The 22,900-nt window shown below is 34.1% G+C and overlaps 1 protein-coding gene across 1 annotated transcript in view; it reads left to right on the top strand.

Moving 5' to 3' along the window:
* The window catches only part of FREM1 (FRAS1 related extracellular matrix 1), a 379,269-nt gene extending 368,233 nt beyond the window's left edge, over positions 1 to 11,036 (top strand). Inside the window, 3 exon segments of the mRNA XM_053702577.1 lie at positions 3,478 to 3,593; positions 5,929 to 6,014; positions 10,251 to 11,036. Of these exon segments, the coding sequence (XP_053558552.1) occupies positions 3,478 to 3,593; positions 5,929 to 6,014; positions 10,251 to 10,450 (402 nt within the window). The 3' untranslated portion in view covers positions 10,451 to 11,036.
* The last annotated feature ends 11,864 nt before the right edge of the window (positions 11,037 to 22,900 follow it).

Genomic DNA, 22,900 nt, shown 5'->3' with positions numbered 1-22,900 from the left:
ATTAGTTATTCCATTTGTTGCATTGGTGGAAAAAAAGAGAAAGGCAGAGATCCTTCTGTCCAAATTGCCATAACTGAGCTGTTAAATGTTAACCCTGGGAAAATACTGATGTTAGCAAAGATGAAAGTATGAAATAAAAGAGGTACAAGGATGGTAATCATTTGTCAAATGACGGCCTCTCTGAAGAACTATTTAAAATGCACAGTTTTGATTTAAAGATTGATGTGCAAATCAGAATCAAGATCTTTTGTCATATCTTCAAATGTCCCTGCTAAAAATGACGGAGCTTCTTAAATATCTATTAACTTAAAGGATAAAAGGAAAAATGGGACTAATCTAAACCTGGCTAGTCTTCCGCTTTTGACTCTGCATGCACGCTTTTTGCTTCCTTATTTATAATAAAAATTAAATAACATGAAAATGTCCTTTTTATTTATTTATTTTTTATTTATAAATTTTTGCTTAACCCCTTCATGTCGGGGTAAGTTCCTTTCCGATATATAACACTTGTTGCAAAAACAAGATAACGAGATTGCTGATTTGATCATGTGATTTCAAGATTCGGATCAGATCATGGGGGACTGCCTACGATGCTAGGCATGCCCCCCCCAGTCCGATTTTCTATTCACTAAAAGGAGGGTGCAGGACTCCATATAAGGTAGGATGTTACATGCAATCCTAATGGTGTTAAAGCCCTGCACTCTTAGAATGGCATGGAATGCCTTGACGGCCTGAAGTGGTTAATAAAACTGCCAGATACAACTCTTTTTTTTTTACAGAAAACCACTTAAACCCATGTTTAATTCAGGCAGACTCATCTAGATCCAAGACTTTTCTAAACAACCACATTTCAAACTTGATGGAGCTAAGGTTCCTTTACAGACAAACATACAAATCCTAACTTTTCCAACATTTTGTTTACAGTAAAATACCCAGATCCATGCCTCATGTATATTTAAATGTCTAATTTTTCATTTAAAGGGACACTGAACCCAATTTTTTTATTTTGTGATTCAGATAGAGCATGACATTTTAAGCAACTTTCTAATTTACTCCTATTATCAAATTTTCTTCATTCTCTTGGTATCTTTATTTGAAATGCAAGAATGTAAGTTTAGATGCCGGCCCATTTTTGATGAACAACCTGGGTTGTTCTTGCTGATTGGTGGATAATTTCATCCACCAATAAAAAAGTGCTGTCCAGAGTCCAATAAAAAAGCTTAGATGCCTTCTTTTTCAAATAAAGATAGCAAGAAAACAAAGAAAAATTGTTAATAAGAGTAAATTAGAAAGTTGCTTAAAATTGCATACTCTATCTGAATCAAGAAAACATTTGGATTCAGTGTCCCTTTAAATACACTTAGACCCACAAATGAACACTGTTGGTGTCTCCTTCCTTCAAAATGTTCCCAGTCCGATTTCACCACTTATCCTAGTGTGATAACTGCACAAAGTCGCCTTTATGATATCAAAACTAAGACACAGAGGTACAGTTGCCATCCTCTCTGTTTAAGAGTACAGTAAACAGAAATGCCAATATGTGTTTCACCCATGAGTGGGCAGCCAATCACAAGTGAAACGCGTATTGCTGTTGCTGTTATAGATGTAATAGATGCCAATTAAATGACCTGATTATCATAAAACATACAGGTTCATTTAAAAATCTATTTCTCAGAAACTAAATTTATAGTGTCTAATAAACTAAATGTATTTTCTAGTAACAGGACCTCAATGGGCATTCTTTAAAAAATAGATCATTTGTAAAATCCAGCATTTCCTTCTTGTGTTGTAAAACATTTAGGGCCAAATAACAAGTGGAGCGCTAATTTATCACACACCCGCAATGGCTGGTTATTGCTACTGTGAGCTTGCAGTATCAATTAGCACTCATGAAATTAACCAGAGATCAAATATCTGGTTAATTTTATAAATGTCCCCCAATTGGCCCCAAAATACAATGGTGTGTAGTTTATTAAAAAATAAAAATTGTAGCATTTTAATTTTTTTAATAAAATAACTGCAAGAAGCAGTTATGAGGGCTAAACGTTAGTGGGAGTGGGGTGTGAGAAAAAGAATGGCACTGAAAAGTGCCTTTACATTGCGGTCTATGGGGACTGTGTGCTCCCAGTAAATATATATGCATATGCCTATAAACATATATATTTATGTGTTAATATGTGTATATAGACAAACAAACACGTAAATATATGTATATATTCATATACATATATATTTATAATCTTCTGCTCATATTTGCGTGACTTACCCACTTCGCTGCACTAGTTCTAATGCAGTGTTTTACAGCATGAGAACAAGGCTACTATTGGAGCCAATGGAAGCACGCTCTTGTGAGTGCAATGCTTCTGTGCAATGCGAACACAAGGTCAAGTTCACATTGCACCTCACTTGTAATACCAGCGCTGGTATTACTAAGTTGAGCACAAATATCGATTTCACGGAAGCGATATTTTGCACTCAAATTGTAATTTGGCCCTTATAATTTAAGAAAGCTGACTGGTACAGAAAAGCATGTACTGTATTGTTGGGCACAACATTTACCCTGCTGGCTGAAAAATCACATTTTAAAATCAGGTAAACATACATTGATAAGTTGCTTCATAAGTTTATATGGGTACTTTCCCTTTTTTTGTGCATTGACAAGAACTATTCAAAATCCTAAATGGATGCAAATTAAATGACCCGATTACCATAAAACACACAGGTTCCATTTAAAAAATCAAAACCTCAGAAACTAAATTTCTAGGGGACAAATTATCCAGCCGGGGGCGAACATAATTCGCTGTGGCGAATCATGTCCCCCCGACATTGCTAAATGCCGACAGCATATGCCACCCCCTGCACATTTGTGGCCAATCAGCCGCTAGCATGGGGCGTCAATCATCCTGATCATATCTTATCATGATGATTGCTGTCCGCCACCTCAGAGGTAGTGGATGAGTTAAGTAACAGCGGTCTTACGACCGCAGCTTCTTAACTTAAGTTTCCGGCAAGCGTCTAATACATTCCCTGTTAATACTGTTAGATGTATTTTCTAGTAATAGGACCTCCATGGGCATTTTTTGCAAAATAGATCATTTGTAAAATCCAGCATTTCCTTCTTGTGTCGTAAAACATTTTTAATTTCAAAAAGCTGACTGGTCCAGAAGAGTATTTACTGTATTTTTGTGCACTACATTTACTCTGTTGGCTGAAAACTCACATTTGATGATTGTAGTTCTAGAACTTTTGAAATCTGTTAAACATACATTGATAAGTTGCTTCAGAAGTTTATATGGATTCTTCTTTTTTTACGTTCTGTCAGAATGTTGGTATCAAAATGTTAATGTTCAAAATAAGATGCAGCCCTTATGAGACTTGTTCTCTTCTCATTTTATACAGTTATACCAAAAACATCAGTGGTACTTAATAAGCAAAAATATAAATAAATCACAGATTAATTTAAAATAATGTTTTCAGGTTTCTCCTTCCAAAAAATGTCCATTTGGCTGGACCCAACATGATGGTAATTGCTATAAATTAATCTCAGGACAAAAGGCAACATGGATTGCAGCAGCCAGAGTGTGCCGAGAACAGTAAGTATATTTGTTCTTGTTTATTTTTGTGATATCTGAATTGTGTCCAGAACAATTTGTAACATCTAGTTAAAATAATATAAACAGTGTACAGTGTAACCTATCATTTCCTTGATTCTTCTCCAGAACACCAAAGCAATCAATCTACTGTTGGTTTTATTCTAACTAGCTGTAGATTCCTTGTATCAAGCATGTAAGAGAGAATAGCATGTAAGCTATTTCCTACCTTAAAAAAGAAAACTAAAAGTAGAACAGTAGTAAACAACACTTAGTTTATTCATTTCAGATTTGTCCCCAATGCTCGTTTCGTTTACGTGTGCATTCATTTCGGCCTAATTTTGGATTTGGATTCTTTACTATCATTTCCAATTAAATCAGCAAATATATGCAACTAATTTAAAAAAAATCAAAAAAATCTTACGTTATAGAATTTGAACAATTAATTAATAGATTAATGTAGAACCTTGCATTTTCCAGTATTAAATCTCATTTTCTATTTACCTGCCCATTCTTCTATTTTTTGTAGATCCCCTTGTAAAGTAACTTCATCCTGCCTTGGCCTTATGACCTTACACAACTTTGTATCATCTGCAAAAAATAGAGCTGTTGCTATTTAATCATCTCTACTGCGCATGACTTTATCTGACAAACATACCTGGCCTTTTATTATATAGGATTACTTTGACATGATTTGTTTCTCATAAAACAATGCAGATTTGAACTAATAATCTTGTTTGCACGAATATACTCATCAATATAATCCCTAATAATTCACTCAAGTATCTTCCCCACTATTGATGTCAGACTAATTTGTCTATAGCTTCCTGGATCAACTCTGCTTCCCTTTTTAAAAAGTGACACCACATCAGCTTTATGTCAGTCCTGGGGTACTATGCCTGAGGATAATGAGTCTTGAAAAATTAAGAGTAGAGGTTTGGCTATAACAATGCTAAATTCACATAAATCTGGGTCTGTAGTTTTATTTACCTTAATAGTATCCAGTTTTTTTCAGATATTCTCTAGAGATAACCCGGTTAATGATATGGGCTTCTATGTTCTAGTTTGTTTCTAAGTATCTACCATTGATTCCTCTCTTGTGTATACTGAAGAAAAGAATTGGTTTAGTACCTCAGCCTTCTCCCTGTCACTGTTAATCATGCTACCCTTCACACAGTTTAATGTACCTTCTTAGATTTTTTGCCATTTATGTACTTAAAAAAAACTTTTAGGGTTTGACTTAGAATCCTTTGCAATTAATCGTTTATGTTGGCTAATTGTATTGCTTTTTTGCATGCTTTGTTACATTCCTTATATATTTGGAATGTTGGGTCTGTACTATTTTCTTTTAATAATTTAAATGCCCTACTTTTTTTCCTAATTTCTCATAACACATTTTTATTTAACCACATTGGCTTGGATTTATTTATTTTACTTTTATGACCATGTGGTATGTGTTGATATGTATATTCATTTAACAAAATTTAAAATGTTATCCATTTATCCTCTATTTTTATTAGAGAATACTTTGTCCCAATTTATGTTAAAGTGATGGTAAATTGAGTGTTAAAAAAACACTAGGATTTACCATCACTAAAAATAATCTAGAGTTTTCATTAATCACTTATTAAAAAAGGGTGCTAAACTTACACTGTCTGTGCCGCGGCAGCTCGCTAAAGTCAGAGCCTCCGGCCACCAAGGGCACAGTGGTCTTCTACCAATGAGGTGACGTTTCCACCTTTTAACCATCAGCCGTGCTAGCATACAGAACAGTGTCAGATGACAAGCAGGGCAATTGGTTTAGAGGTAGCCGTGTGTGGCTGGGGGCTCTGACTTGAGCGAGCTGACGCGGCACAGACAGGGTGAGATTAGCACCCTTTTTTAATACGTGATCATGAAACTCCAGATTATTTTAGTAATGGTAAATTCTAGGGTTTTTTAAATGCTTGGCTTCATCGTTGCTTTAAATAATTGAATTTTGCTTTCTTGAATTTACAGGTCTTAGTTAAATCCTTATAACACTGTTTAACATTATTTTTCAGCTGCAGTATATCTTGGTATTTCCTGAAAAAAAACATGATAAACATGATTCACAAATGATGTGGTTAAGAAACAAAAAGCTTTACTAGAGACACGGTTTTTAATAGTCTCCTAAAATAATGCATATTTATGTAAAAGGCACATCAGCATGCAGTATTTTCTTAAATTACATGACTATAACAATGAAACCATGTTATTATTGGTAATCTATTTTTACAGATTTTTTTTTTTTATATAATCATGTTTTTATAATCACTCTTCCCAGACACTAATTATATATATTATTGTGTGTTTACAGGCATGATGCTAATCTTGTAGAAGTGTTCAGCAAAGAACAAATGGATTGGGTGTGGAATTATAGTGGTAGAAAGTCATTTTGGATAGGTATGTATATTTTTCTTAATTTAATAAACTTTAAATACACACACACACGCTATACAGTATACAACAGAAGTGAGTATACCCTGTGCAATATCACTTAAATGTCAAACTATTTAAAATTGTATCACTTTATAGTAATTCCATTACTTCTAAGTTTTACAGTAGGGTATTTGTTTTTATGTTAAATTAAAAAGTAACTGTTTAGATTTACTATATTAAAAATACTGTGCTTACAGTAGAAACTGTTTCTACATTGGGGCCTGTATTTTCAATATAGTGTTTATAAAGTATTTCTTTTTGATTGTTCATAAGAGGAAATACTATACTTGTCAACTTAGAAATAATGCAGTTATTGAGAGGTGATACAATTTTGAATCATTTGACATTTAAAGGGATAGAAAGGTAAAAAAAAAAAAAGAAATGTGCATGGATGCATTTAAATTTGAAATAGAAATATTTTTGCTTCTATTGAGGCCCGTGCACCAGTATTCGAACACCATGCCTGCTCAGAGGGTCAGCAGCGGCTTGTATGACACAAGCTATGTCTTCAGAACCCACTCTCTGAGCAGGCATGGTGTTTGAATACTGCTGCATGGGGCCTCACAGGATATGTCCGAACATCAGTAATAACTTTTACTAGAAGCATTTTTAGTTATGACAGTACATATTGCAAAAAATGTTTATTTCAAATTAAAATCCACCCATGCACATTTGATTTTTTTACTTTTCTATGAATTTAAGTGATATTGCACAGAGGTGTACTCACTTCTGTTGTATACTGTATATATAAACAGTGTTCTCCCCAGGATCTATTTAATGGGCACACCAACCAGCTAAAATTGAAGCCAAAATGAGCTAACATTCATTATTTTGTTGAACTCTCTGCCTCACTCCACACGTCTCTCCCCTAAGTTATAATAGTTTTAAACATTCCTTAAAGACTCTACTGTTCTGGGTTGCATACAATATAGGTTCCCCTCCTCCTCCTTTGTTTTCTCATTGGACCCCCAAATAATCCTAGGGGCCCAGCTGTTTTGTAGCTTGCAGTGATGAGGGGATTTACAACAGTACAACTCTTGGCCGAGACCGCTACACATTTTTGTCTCCTATAAAGGCTACCTTTGCATATTATTCTTATGTTTATAGCTCTGCGCAATCTGTTTGTGTTCTACAAATAACTGATAATAATGATAATTTTTTTTCAATGTTTATTGGACAAATTATAATTAAATCCATTTGTGTTAAATTATGCCTTTATTTGTGCTTTGGATAGCTTATTTTACATTTATAAATAACTGAAAATATTATAATATTGTAAAGTATTAATCTGCCCCCTCAAGTTACTTCATAATACCATCCATCTGGCAAAAGGTCCTGTGGAGAACACGTGCACACACAATCAATCTTGTGTTAGTTGCAATGCGTTGAAAAGTACATATTGTATGATCAAGTACTCTGAATATCCAGGCAGTTTTAACTTAAAGGGACACAAAACCCAAAATGGGCCGACTCCTATGCTTACATTCCTGCTTTTTCAAATAAAGATAGCAAGAGACGAAGTACAAATGATAATAGGAGTAAATTAGAAAGTAGCTTGCAATTGCATGCTCTATCTGAATCATGAAAGAAACAATTTGGGTTTTGTGTCCCTTTAACCCTTTGAGTGCTAAGCACTTTCCCACCTGGGTGCTAAGCTGAATTTTTTTTAATTTTTTTTTCTGTTTTTACATAAAACATTTTTTTAACTTTTTTTTTTTAACAGATCCCCAATACTTATACCATTGGAAAGGTTAGGTGATTACCTTTCCAACAGTGGGTCTTGCTTAGATGCCTGAGATACAGGCTTATAAGCAGCATGCCCCCTTTCCCTATACTTTACATTGTCCATTTTAAATAAAGTTGCGCGGTGACGTCATCGCGCAAAACGTGAAGCCCTGGCAATGCCTGTCACTATACAGGCAAAATCGTCAGGGTAGGAGCGGGTGGAAGTCTCCAGATTGCCCTCAAGGTGGGAGAGTGCTAGCGACGGCTCTGAGCCATCGTTAGCACCGGAGTGAGACAATTTGCAACAGCACTCAAGAGGTGCCACTAGCCCTATGTTACGCTTGATATTTGTTCCATTTTCCCCATTTTTACTATAGATTAAAAGTTATATTTTACTTCTACAGAACAAATGTATTCTGCTCTGTGATAGCTCATGAGAATCAACATTTGAATTTATCGTCTGCATTTGCAATCTGGTTCCTTTTACTTTTAATTTTCAAATGTTATGTTTAAATCATTCTAAAAAAATAAAAATCAAATATTTGCCAAGCAATCAACATTATTTTAGAATGGACGATTGTTGCTCACATTTACTATGTGTTTGTATATGCTGAAGCATTTACCCATCTCTACAGAGCTACAACTTCTGGGTTTTTAAAGAAAAATAAAAAAAAAATAGGGAGCCTCCATGGCTGTAGTGACGTTACTAGTGCCAGACGGATATTGAGAAAGCAGTTTATTTTGATTTATTTTTTTGACACATCATAACTTTAAACGTACATAATTTAATATTAAAATGCACTAGTGAGCTAGAAAACATTATTATTGCACAAATACATGTGTGTAAGTAAGCTTGTGTTTAAAGAAACAGTAAATACCTTAAGATTTTTATATGAAATATTTAGTTATGTGTAATAAAACAACTTTGAAATATATTTTAATTATTTATTTTGCTCACTTTTCATGTAATTTAGCTGTGAAAATGAAAGATTTTCTCATTCTCAGAAAATGAAAAACACAATTCTGACTTATCGAGGCTAACACTGTGACATATCTGTCGCTAATTGACTTTAATTGATATCAACTTCAAAACAAATCTCTTTATACAAACATTATGGAGATGGCTACCTTTGGTGTCTGCAGATTAAAGCCAGCATTGGCTCTTCTAAATAAGGCAAAATGATGGGCAGAGTTTGGCTTATAAAGCAATTGCAGTAAAAAGTATGTTTTTTTCAAAAACGTTTAGACTTTGCTGATATTGGCTTTTTATCTATAGCAACAAATCAGAAATGTCATGTGGTTACAAGACATTTACTGTCTCTTTAACATCTACAATGTGGTTAAATACATATTAACCCCTGAAATGGGGTTAAATACATATGCAATTCCCCCGAACCAACTATTCTGCTGAGCAGATCAACAGGACATGTGAACAGATACACGTGTATGGTGAGGGGCAGAGTGACAACCCATGGAGCCCCTGGAGAAAAGGTGTTTCTCCTTTAAAGGGATATGAAACCCAACATTTTTCTTTCATGATTCAGATAGTGCATGTGGTTTTAAAAAAACTTTCTAATTTACTCCTATTATCATTTTTTCTTCATTCTCTATGCATATCGAAAGGCAGGAACATATGCTTAGGAGCCGGCCCATTTCTGAAGCACTATATGGCAGCAGTTTTGCAAGAATGTTATCCATTTGCAAGAGCACTAAATGGCAGCACTATTTCCTGCCATGTAGTGCACTAGATGTCAACCTAGGTATCTATTTGACACAGAATATCATGGGAACAAAGGAAATTTGATAATAGAAGTAAATTGGAAACTTTTTAAAATTTTATGTTCTGTCTGAAGCACAAAATATTTTTTGGGGGTTTCATATCCCTTTAATTACTGGCATGGCATTTCACATATAGCTGCTCCTAATAAGCATTGCCAATGTTCATGCGCACAATAGCAGTTTATCCACATTGGCATCTGAGCGCAAACAAGTTTGTTTGAATCTACTTCACATCAAGGGGTCATGCATGTCCCACAATCCACTGGTCCTCAGTCAGGCTGATAGGGCAGTCTACCCATGGGTATGGTGTTCTCGCCCTGCATAGAAGTAGCAGTGCTATGAAGCTTCTGAGAGGGACTTTATTTTTTCAACCTTTTTTGCTAAGGTAAACATATTAAACATATACATTTGTGAAATAATAAAATACTCTAATTCATTAGACCCTTTTATTATTGCACAATGATGTTCCTTTAAAATTGAAATTAGCAATGAGTAACAAAAAAAATATGGACGGAATTATATTTCCTTAAAAAAAAAAAAAAACTGTACAAAAAGCAAAAACAGACACAAAACAATAATATTTTTTAAAACATTAAAAACTAAATACTATGTACGAACTCAGCCTTGGAGTGTACAGAATCTAAGCTATGCACTTATTTACCAGTAAAGTTATCAGTATATTTCTCATCTTGACAGGGCTCAGTGATCCAACGCGTACAGGTCAATGGGAATGGAACAAAGGGCAGAAAGTCAGTTTTACCAACTGGAAAAGAGCTCCTCCTCGTTTGTCAAGAAAGGGGAAGAATTGTGTTTTGGTACAGAAGAGAGGGAAATGGCAAACAAAAAACTGCAAAAGGGGAAAAGGGCAAAACTTTATATGTGAAAAACAGTTATAATATATAGCAGTTACAAAATACAGTATGTATATTTTATATTTCTATTTATTGCTACCCACATAAATTATGATCTCAAATTTGAATTAAGAGACTAAGATGTAGTTGCATGTTTAAGAACATAAATAATCCATGTTCTGGATTCTAGCTTTAACCATTTTATTTAAATGGAAATATCATGGAAGAGGTAACCTTTATCAAAACGTAATGGACAATACTTGTATTTAATATACTTTTCTCACTTTGTATATGATTTGTATATGTATGTTTAATTTCATCATTAAGGGTTCTGCACTTACTTATATATGTGAAACCCTTTTCAATAAATAAAATGTCCTTTTGACCTTTATGTGAGACAATATACTTGAGCAGAAGGGGTAACCTATGTTATTGACGTAATCCTGGTAATCCCAAATAAAGTATCTGGACAACCTGAGGTGTCACACAGCTAGGATATAACAGAGACTTAAAAGGAAATTCCAGCCAAAATTGGAATCCACATGAATGCATTTCAGTTTTGAATAGAAGCATTTTGTAATATAGATGTATTAACAAAACGGATTCTAATTAAAGCTATACCTGTTTCAAATGTGTATTAAAGTATGCTATGTGCACCAGCATTTAAACATAACACTTGCTCAAAGAGCCTAAAATGCTTATACCATCTGGTAATGACTCAATTTGTTAATTGCTGACATGATACAAGCCCCACTGGCGCTTCAAACCGCAGAAGTATTTAACTTACTGGAGCACTGAAAATATCTAGTTATGCTTCACATGCACGTGCAGAGAAAAAATGTTAGCACTAAAACAGCGATAACATTTACTAGAAGCATTTTTGCCAATATAAGTATATTGCAAATATGTTTCTAATCAAATAAGTAATTTATCTATGTGCATTTACATTTTGACCGGAATGTCCCTTTAAAGGGGCATAGTACTGTTGTAATGTTCAGCCATGTGTAATTGAAACTATCAAACATGGTTAAAAAAAATGTTTAAACTAAGTTAGAAGAAAAAAGGAAGGGAGATTTGGGTGCATATACTATTAAATTTAAAATCTACAAATTAATGGCATATTGAAAAAAACCTATAGAGGAGATTAAAAAGCGGGGGCATTCATCTTGGACTCTATCCAGCGTTCTGGTGTTGTTCTGTATGACACTCCTTCTATACCTGGTCACAGGTATCATCCTAAATAAGGCCTTTTTTTGCCACTTTGAGGTAGAAGGTTAGTGTGATTGTGTATATTTGTGTGTGTTTTTTTAATCTCCTCTATATGTTTTTTTTAATATGCCATTAATTTGTAGCATTTAAATGTAATAGTAAATGTTAAGTTTTAGAGATAGATGCACCCCAATCTCCTTTCCTTTTTTCTTCTAACTTAGTTTCATAATTCAATTGGAGTGGGTAGCACCAGAGAGGGTTTTCCTTAATTCCTACTTGAAGTTTCTAATATATATTACACAACCCCTATTAGTCAATTAGATAGTGCCAACTACATCTGCTTTTCTAAAAAGTGCAAGGGAACAGGTTAAATAAGAGCTGGTTTAAATTCAAATCAATAATACCATAAAGTACATATTTGTGCATAACTGTTAATATGAAATTACCATAAAACAGTACAACACTAATGCAGTTGCACTATAAAGCAGTTTGTTTACGCCAGACATCCCCTTTTTCTTATTATGATGGTAGAACTTGATAAAATGATCTTGTTTTAAGGGTACATATGTACACGTAGTGCATTCTTACACTGTTTCTAGTCCTTCTATAGAACTTGAAAGGAAGCAAAGCTGGAAGTGAGGTGGGAAATGAGGGACATTTAGAGAGCTAAAAGGATGACTGTTATCAAGAGGGATTGACTAAAGTGCATTTGTTATATATAAGTTTGAGACCCACAATATTTAAATTTGGTACACAATGCAGCAGTGCAGCCAGTAAGGCCAGTCAAATACTTGGTCGCAATGGAAGAGGTATTAGTAGCAGAAATTCAAAAATGCCTGGGACATGCATAAGGCTATCCTAAGGAAAAAGTAACATGTAATATGGGTAGACTTGATGGGCCTTTTTGGTTCTTATCTACCGTCAAATTCTATGTCTCTATTAATAAAATGTCAAGTGCCTAAATAAAATAAAAATATTGTTCATTCTTCCTCCACTAAAATGAAACTTTTAGAAAATATGCACACGCCTACCTACCTATGTATGCTCTTCAACAAAGGATACCAAGAAATCTGATAATAGAAGTATATGAATTTTTTTGTTAAATTGCATCTGTATCATGAAGTTGTCTCATGTCCCATTAAAATTAGTTTTATTGATGCATCACTTTCATTGCCTCTGCAGCATTATATATATATATATATATGTAGGTCATGATTTTAAATTGTAAATATATCATTTTGCCCATATAGCAAACAATTTAGGAACTGGATCACATGTGCTATTATTTTCAGTGTGAGAAGCATCCTGGCTTCTCTTGCAACCAATGAAGAAGAAAGAATGCTTCAGACTCCATGCATTTGCTGTGCTGCCAGCCATTAACCTGTTAACCATAAAAATGATGGCTCAGTCAATTCAAGTATTGATTGGTTGTTTCATCAGTGACCCTTTAAAAAAAAAGTGATTTTGTATATCCATATGAGAGACATGCATATTTTATCTTGCTATCACTGTAATATGCTGCGAGGCCTGGAAGTGGTGCAGTAAACTTACTATATCTTTTTTAAGTTCCTTCAATCATTATCTGATTACAACCCTTATATATGTATAGCAAACTTACCTAAAGATTTGTAATGATATTGTGACATATTTGAAGCAAATAATGTGGTTTATTTCTAGCGCTGTCTCTTAAGGGGAATCATTGAACTATAATTATCACACAAACAGAAAGTTGTCATTCTGCTTGGTCTTTGATGACATAGCAGCCATGAAGAGACGCTTGTATTGTGTGCTACCTAATGCCGCGCTTTTCTGCAAGTGGTTAGAAGGAGTACATAATAACAGGTAACGTCATGCTCTTCTACATCATTACAACATAATTACATGCTTTGTACCACATGCCTATATTGTACGGGGCGCTAAATACTTCCCTGGAATAACACAGAAAACAATAGTGAGATGTCATTTTCTCATCTACTACTGGAATTTACAAACGTCTTTTGCATCCCTCTGAAAGTAGTCTACAAAATATATACAGCCTCAGTTCTGCATGGTAAACTCACAAACCTATCCTGTTAATTGTAAGTAATGTAAAAACACCTTAGCATTATTCCTGAGGATAAAGCGCTTAAAGCAATTTTTAAATTATATTAATGTTCATCTTCCTTTAAAGCACACAAATTGTAAAGGGACATGAAACCCAAATATATATAATTTTTTTCATGATTCAGAGAGATTATACATTTTTAAACAACTTTCCAATGTACTTCTGTTATCAGTTTTGCTTCATTCTCTTGGTTTCTTTTATTAAAGAAGCAACAATGCACTCCTGGGAGCTAGATGAACACATTTTTAAGCCAATGAAAATGGGCATACAAATTCAGCCACGAATAAGCAGCTAGCTCCATGCTCCTGAGCCTAAATAGATATGTGTTTCAACAAAGGATATCAAGAGAATGAAGCAAAAACGCTAATAGAAGTGAATTTGAAAGCTGTTTACATTTGTACATCTGAATCATGAAAGAACATTTTGGGTTCCATGTCCCTTTAAATCTGTCAGTTATATTTTGCTACATGGTAATGTTCTCTTCTCAAAGTATAATTTGATTCCTTTACCTTGTAGGGATACCCATAATAAGATCAAAATGACAGAATGAGAATGAATTTACCAGGATGGATTCCTAAAGTCATATAAGTGCTAATTCATATTTATTCATCCCTCATCTTTTACACTTTTATTATTCTGCAGCATTTCACATCATGCTTATTGGTTTCCTAAATTACTTGAATGTAGCAATCTAAGAATCAACAAATCAATACTGCTGTTTATTTTATGTTAGAAATATATAGAATGAAAATGACCTCCCCCAAACTTTGTAGTAAGGTATATATATATACATGTATGCATACAAATATGTGCAGACTATGTGTACCTAAAGGCTTATTGGCTTCCATGCATACAGGAGTATGTATACAGATAAAGAGCGTGTGTATAGGAGGTACATTTTATAGTTTGACTTAAAGGGACATGAAACCCCATATTTTTCTTTCATGATTCAGATAAAGAATACAATTTTAAACAACTTTCCAATTTACTTCTATTATTTATTTTGCTTCCTTCTCTTGTTATCATTTGCTGAAAGGTTTATCTAAGCAAGCTCAGGGGCAGCAGAGAACTTTAGTTCTAGCTGTTGATTGGTGGCTGCCTACATATATATATATATATATATATATATATATATATATATATGTATATATATATATATATATATATATATTGATTGTGATTGGCTCACCCATGTGTCTAGTTAGAAACCATTAGTGCATTGCTGCTCCTTCAACAAATGATACCAAGAGAATGAAACAGATTAGATAATAGAAGTAAATTAGAAAGTTGTTTAAAATTGTATTCTCTATCTGAATCATGAAATATTTTTTGGGGATTTCATGTCCCTTTAATGTTTCTCTAATAAAACTGACAGAGTTGTAGAAAAAAAAAAGTTTATAATTTCTAGTTTCAGTCCGATATGATTGTTCTACAAAATGAATTGCAGTATCAAAGAATTCCAACTTTTCAACTAAAAAAATGATGTTTCTTTCAGAGGCTAAATTGTAGCCTATTAGCTTTGTGCGTAACAAAGACAGGTTTATTCTTTTAGAGGAGGTGCAGATAGAAGCCGAAATAAACCCTGGGATGATAATTTGCAATGTAAAAAAGCTTCATCAGCAAGAGGTAAGACAAGAGATTTAAATATCCACATGTACAATGAGAGATACAGTGCCTGCAAATCTGTGTCCTGTGTCACAATAGTAAGTGGCACTTGGTTCAGCCAAATTAGCAGGTAATAAAAATGAATCGCTTTGAAGTAAGATGCAAATAATGACAAACGTATTTAGCTCAGATCAACATGACAATAATTAGCAGTAATCATCACACTGTTTTGAACCAAATGGCTGCCAAGCTAATTGTTGATTGAAATTTCCAATTGAATCAAGCGGTGTGTGGATTACAAATCCTGGCACTGAGCTAGCAATTATTGTCAAACCCAGGCTTGGAAATAGGTGTTTCTTTGTATCTGGCTGTCAGGGACTGTGAGGCTATAGTTAAAGCTTCAAGTCTTTTCTTCATCTAAACAGGATATTTAAAATGCTGTCAGCTCGGATTTTTCAAAAGAAATGTTTAGTTAGTAAAAATGTTTTTGCAACTTCTTGCATTTAATTATTAAGTTGCTTGTGTCCCTTTGCAATCAGAGTGATCATTTGTATTCAAGAGGCTATGTAATCTAGAATATATAATAATAATATTACAATTATTATTCTACTGAACAATTAACTTACTAATGACAATACAATGCATGTGTTAAAGTCTTGTCAAAACGCAAGGTAAGCTATTATTTGTCAAACTTCATCAGAATACATATAAAAAATAGCTTCATCTTTAAATATAGCAGAGTGAAAGATGTGCAATTTATTTCCTGTTTCTAATACTGACATAATGTTCTGACAAACTTCAATAATAGCTTAAATAAAATTAGTTTGGTAAATACATTACACAAATTTAATTTGGGGGATAATAGATTGATAGATAAATAGACAGATACATAGATAGACTGACTGACTGATGGAGACTTAGACATATTCAATGACAGGAAAATAATAACGGCTAAAGTTTAAATTTTCAATAAACGTTAAAAATAGATTCTGGGTTGATGCTCACACAATTTTTAATCTCTTTGCACCCCATATGCTACAGTATCAGAAAAATAACCTATATAATCCAAAACATTGTAAAAAAGAACATTGGGACTGGGTGTACATACATTTGATTTGATTTTTGTTTGTGTGCACAACTGCACATACATATATACACATATAAACACATATATACATAACATATATATATATATATATATATATATATATACATATAAACACATATATACATAACACACATACATATATACACACATATAAACACATATATACATAACACACATACATATATACACATATAAACACATATACTGTATACATAACACACATACATATATACACATATATACATAACACACATACATATATACACATATAAACGCATATATACATAACACACATACATATATACACATATAAACGCATATATACATAACACACATACATATATACACATATAAACACATATATACATAACACACATACATATATACACATATAAACACATATATACATAACACACATACATATATACACATATAAACACACATATATACATAACACACATACATATATACACATATAAACACATATATACATAACACACATACAAATATATACACATTTATATATACCTTGTGAGCCCTTCCCAGTTAAATATCCCTTTTAAACACTTTGTATTCATTTATTTTAATAATATACTTGTATTTTATTACTTTATATTTAATATGTATAAATATGCATGTAATACTTTATTTTAATATGTTTTTCATGTGTTTTGTGATACTTTATTGTAGCCCTAACACTTTACTTCAGGACTCAAGTCATGCTAACTTTTTGTTAGCGCTTGTTCTACTTTTTCCCCAACTTTTAATATAAGCGATGTATAGCACGGCTGCAGCATCTGTTGTAAGTATAGGGCAAGTTAAAGGGATGTTGCGCAAAACATTCTCTGGTTATTCAGTTTTACCATAGAGATTGCTCGCTAACCTAGCACAGTACATCACTATTGATAGTGCACCCTGAGCTATTAATAGTGCTCCCCTTGTAATATAAGCCCGAGTTCTTTAATATTATCTCACTTACATAAGAAAAAACATATCACAATGGAAATATTATTCACATTATAACATTTCTGCATTTAACTTCATTACATACACAGCTTATCAGCCTCATATTATTGTGACATACTTAGGTATGGAACATTTTACCTGGCACATTTCACTATGGCATATTTTTCTTGTGATATTTCACTGTGGCCCTATATCTGGCACATGTCTCTGTGACAATTTTTCCAGTTTTCTTCTCAACTCTAGTCCTCAAAGGCCAATAACATGCCAGAGTCAAAGGATTTCCCAACATGAGCACAGGTGAGCCATTCACATTGAGTGAGCCGCTGTCAGACCAGGCAGAGAATTACAATCTGACCTATTAAGAATGCTTAAAGGGACAGTGAAGTCAAAATGAAGCTTTCCTGATTCAGATAGAGCATGCAATTTTAAACAACTTTCCAACTTACACCTATTATGAAATTTGCTTTGTTCACATGGTATCTTTTATTGAAGAGTAAAACTAAGTAGGCTCATAAGAGTTCAGGGGTGTGCACGCTTCTATAGTACTCTATGGCAACATTATTTGTAGCTTTGTTATACAATGTTGCAAAACACTGCTGCCATAGAGTACTAAAGACACGTGCACACTCCTGAGTTTTTATGAGCCTACCTTGTTTTGCTCTTCAATAAAAGATACCAAGAAAACAAAGCAAATTTGATAACAGAAGTAATTTGGAAAGTTGTTTAAAATTGCATGCTCTATCTGAATCATAAAAGTTTAATTTGGACTTGTCCCTTTAACCCCTTAACGACCAAAGACGTACAGGGTACGTCCAACAAAAACTGTCACTTATTGACCAAGGACCTACCCTGTACGTCCTCAGGGGTTTCAAGCGGTGGAAGCGATCCTGATCACTTCCAGCCGCTTTCATGGTATTGCAGTGATGCGTCGATATTGAGGCATCCTGCAATACCGTTTTTTTACCCACCGATTTAGAGAGAGCCACTCTGTGGCCCTCTCTGCACCGGCAGCGATAGTGCAGATTGTTGGTGGGTGGGAGCCATAGCAGGGAGGCGGGTGGGTGGCTCATCGTTGCTTAAGATCCAGTTCCTCTCTTATTAATGTGCGCGTCTGGGGGCAGGAGCGCACGGGGTGGAGGGGGGCGCGTGCGCAACCTTCACAATAATGCCTTTCAAAATGTATGGGAAGGAGGGAGGGGGAAATAAATGGTGGGCAAAGGATCTGGAAGGGGGTAGGGTATTTAGGGGGGGCAGCTACACTACAGAAAACTTTTAATTCAATAAAAAAAAACATTTTTGGGGGGGCAAACTGGGTACTGGCAGACAGCTACCAGTACCCAAGATGGCGGCAAATAGGTAGAGGGGGGAGGGTTAGAGAGCGAGCTGTATGGGGGGGATCAGGGAGGTTGGGAGCTAAATGGGGATCCAACACTGCAGAATCAATATTTAAAAAAAAAAATACAAAAAAAAGCCTTTTAATTTAGTACTGTCAGTACTGACAATTGTGAGGTGGGAGAGGGAAGATACCTGTTTGATGGGGGTCAGGGAGGGATCAAGGGGTGGGATGTGTCAGGTGGGAGACTGATCTCTACACTAAAGCTAAAATTAACCCTACAAGACACCTAATTAACCCCTTAACTGCTGGGCATTATACAAGTGTAGTGCGCAGTGGCATTAGGCGGCCTTCTAATTACCAAAAAGCAATGCCAAAGCCATATACGTCAGCTATTTTTGAACAAAGGGGATCCCAGAGAATCATTTACAACCATTTGTGCCATAATTGCACAAGCTGTTTGTAAATAATTTCAGTGAGAAACCTAAAGTTTGTGAAAAAGTAACAATTTTTTTTTATTTGATCACATTTGGCGGTGAAATGGTGGCATGAAATATACCAAAATGGGCCTAGATCAATACTTTGGGTTGTTTACTACACTTCACTAAAGCTAAAATCAATCCTACAAGCTCCCTACAAGCTACCTAATTAACCCCTTCACTGTGCTGGGCATAATAAAAGTGTGGTGCGCAGCAGCATTTAGCGGCCTTCTAATTACCAAAAAGTAATGCCAAAGCTATATATGTCTGCTATTTCTGAACAAAGGGGATCCCAGAGAAGCATTTACAACCATTTGTGCCATAATTGCACAAGCTGTTAGTAAATAATTTCAGTGAGAAACCTAAAGTTTGTGAAAAAGTTAATGATTTTTTTTATTTGATCGCATTTGGCGCTGAAATGGTGGCATGAAATATACCAAAATGGGCCTAGATCAATACTTTGGGCTGTCTACTAAATATATATATATATATATATATATATATATATATATATATATATATATATATATATGTGTGTGTGTGTGAAGGGTTATTCAGGGATTCATGACAGATATCAGTGTTCCTATCGCTAATTTTGAAAATAAAAAGTGTTTGAAAATAGCAAAGTGCTACTTGTACTTATTGCCTTATAACTTGCAAAAAAAACAAAGAACATGTAAACTTTGGTTATTTCTAAACTCAGGACAAAATGTATAAACTATTTAGTATGGGTGTGTTTTGGTGGTTATAAATGTTTAACAGATTTTGGGGGTCAAAGTTAGAAAAAGTGTGTTTTTTTCTATTTTTTCATCATGTTTTATAAAAAAAATTTACAGTAAATTATAAGATATGATGAAAATAATGGTATCTTTCGAAAGTCCATTTAAAGGCAAGAAAAAACGGTATATAATATTTGTGGTTACAGTAAATGAGTAAGAGGAAAATCACAGCTAAACACAAACACCGCGAAAAATGTAAAAATCGAAAATTGAAAAATGGTCACTAAGGGGTTAAGGGTAGAACTGAGAAAAACAAACAAACCATGATTTCTGTGATACATTCAATGTTTACCATAGCTGCATCAGGGCAAAAATAATGAAAAAGCAGACACAGAGTGCCCTTTAGCAAAGCTCCAAGTGTCCTCAGGGCTACATGTATCACAGGATAAAAAAGTATAGGATACTGTAAGATAATACAAATTAAATTGCTTTTAAATCACTGCACCATGAAATTCATCTTTCAGGCAGACTCATTTCTTGCTGTGAAATGTAGCCCATAAGAAACTGAGGATTCATTCTTTAAAAAGACATGAAACCTACAATATTTTCTTCATAATTTAGATAGAATATTCAATATTAAACAACTTTCTGATTTACTTCTATTATCTATTTGCATAGAACTCTTGGTATCTTTGTTGAAAATCATTCCTAAGTATGCTCAGGAGCTAGCTGCTGATTGCTGGCTGCACCTATATACCACTTGTTTTACCAATGTGTTCAGCTAGCTCCCAGTATTGCATTGCGGCTCCTTTAATAAAGGATACCAAGACAATGAAGCAAAAATTATAATATAAATAAATTGGAAAATTGTCTAAAAATGTATGCTTTATCTGAATATTGAAATAAAATGTTTGTGTTTCATGTCCCTTTAAACGAATAGTAAACACTTTGAGATATTAATATAAAATGTTTAGTTGTGCATAGTACAACAACTTTGCAATATGCTTTCATTATTTATTTTTCCTCTTTCTTATATCATTTAGCTCTGAAAATTGTGGATTGTTTAATTCTCTTAGTAGGAAATGGACACTGCTGACTTCTGAAGACTAACCTTGCTACATATCTGTCCCTAATTGACTTCAGTAAATAACAACTGCAAAACCTATGCACTTTATGATAATTTAATGGCCTTGGCTAGCCTTGTCTGCAGACTCAAGCTAAATTCGCTCCTCCAAATAAGGCAAATAGTGGGTGGAGTTTGGATATTGAAAAACAGTTGCAGCAAACAAGGTGTTCATTTCTTTTCAAATGTTTACACTTGGCTAAAATGTTATTCTATAGCAAGCAAACTAAAATATCTCATAGTTACAAGGTGTTTGTGTGTCCCTTTAAGTCATTAAGTCTAAAGGTGGATATAGTGATATGGTACATGTTTAGGTGCAAACACATAAAACAAGTATAAAAGAAACAAACATCCCTGCAGCAGCTAAAGCACTTCAGACTGCAGTGTGCGCTAAAAAATCACCATTTCAGTCTGTGCACACCCAACACAACTGGTACAATTGCTTCTGACGTTTCACAATGCCCATAAAATAGTTCCTTATGGCTGTATTCTAGAATGGCTCCAGGCATGACCGATACATATTGATTGCGCAATCTCCAGTCTAAGGGGTAAATTTATTATAGTGCGGACGGACATGATACAATGTAGCGTATCATGTCCACCGCACATCAATAAATGCTGATCCTTTGTTGAAAAGCATACCTAGGTAGGCTCATGAGCAGCTGATTGGTGGCTGCACATATATACCACTTATGATTGGCAAGCAATGTGTTAAGCTAGCTCCCAGTAGTGCACTGCTGCTATTTCAATAAAGTATACTAAGAGAATGAAGCAAAAGGAATACTAGAACTACATTGGAACGTTGTTTAAAATTGTATGCTTTATCTGAATCATGACAAATCATGTCCCTTTAAGTACCCTTTCACGCTATTTTTGCTCATTGCAATCGTATATAAAATATAAAATCAGTATTAATGCTCTGATACTTTATTTTGCTTCATGGTTCAAAAGTGTGACTTATTTACTATTTTTAACATTTTTAATGAAACTAGTGTGGTTTCAAAACTGTAAATTGGGCATACGTGAGATTAACAGCCCAAAAAGAGATGTGTGAACATGGATAAAAGGGCTATTTAAGAGGGTAATGGTTTGAACTATATAATAAAACAATGTGAAAAAATGGAAACAACAGGCAAAGGTATCCTATGCTGAAAATCTTACCTAGGTGGGCTCAGGAGAAGCAAGTTGTGTGTGTAAACCTCTAAGAAATTGAAAATGATTTATGAAAATGTCTTTTAACAAATTGGAACAAACAGCAATGTGATAACTGTAAAGGTTACAATTCATGGACATTGTTATACAGGTATACCTCACTTTACAGCGCTTCACTTTACAGCGCTTCGCTAATACAGCGCTTTGTGGAGCTGAAGTTCAACCTCCAAATATTTGAAACAGTATAATATGATTTGCCTCAATATCTATCTATCGATCTATATTTTATCAAACTAGCTGTAAAATGCATTTTGTCACTTAGGCAAAAACTGTTATAAATATGTAAATTAATTGATATACAAAATATATAAATGAGTATTTTCATATTTTCTGATTGTTACCTATTTAGTTTGTTGATTTTGTTGATTTTCTTTGTAGTCCTCGTTTCATTTCCTATTTATTCAAAATGGTGTTAATGAATAGGAAATGCTAAATAAGCTAATACACATACAAGTTCCTGAGAGACCAAATAACCATTTATCCTGAGCAGCTTAGATAGATACTTAGTGTAGGCCAGGCCTCACAGACACGCTAACAAGCTATTTTCACACATATTCTTCAAGATTATAAGAGAATGAAATTACCATAATTATCTTAATCAGTATCCTGGAATAAGAGGCACTCTGAAATCTTTAAA

Source organism: Bombina bombina, chromosome 2 (genome assembly GCF_027579735.1).
Source record: "Bombina bombina isolate aBomBom1 chromosome 2, aBomBom1.pri, whole genome shotgun sequence".
In the NCBI taxonomy this organism is placed as follows: Eukaryota; Metazoa; Chordata; class Amphibia; order Anura; family Bombinatoridae; genus Bombina; species Bombina bombina.
This window is presented reverse-complemented; position numbering and strand designations above follow the sequence as displayed.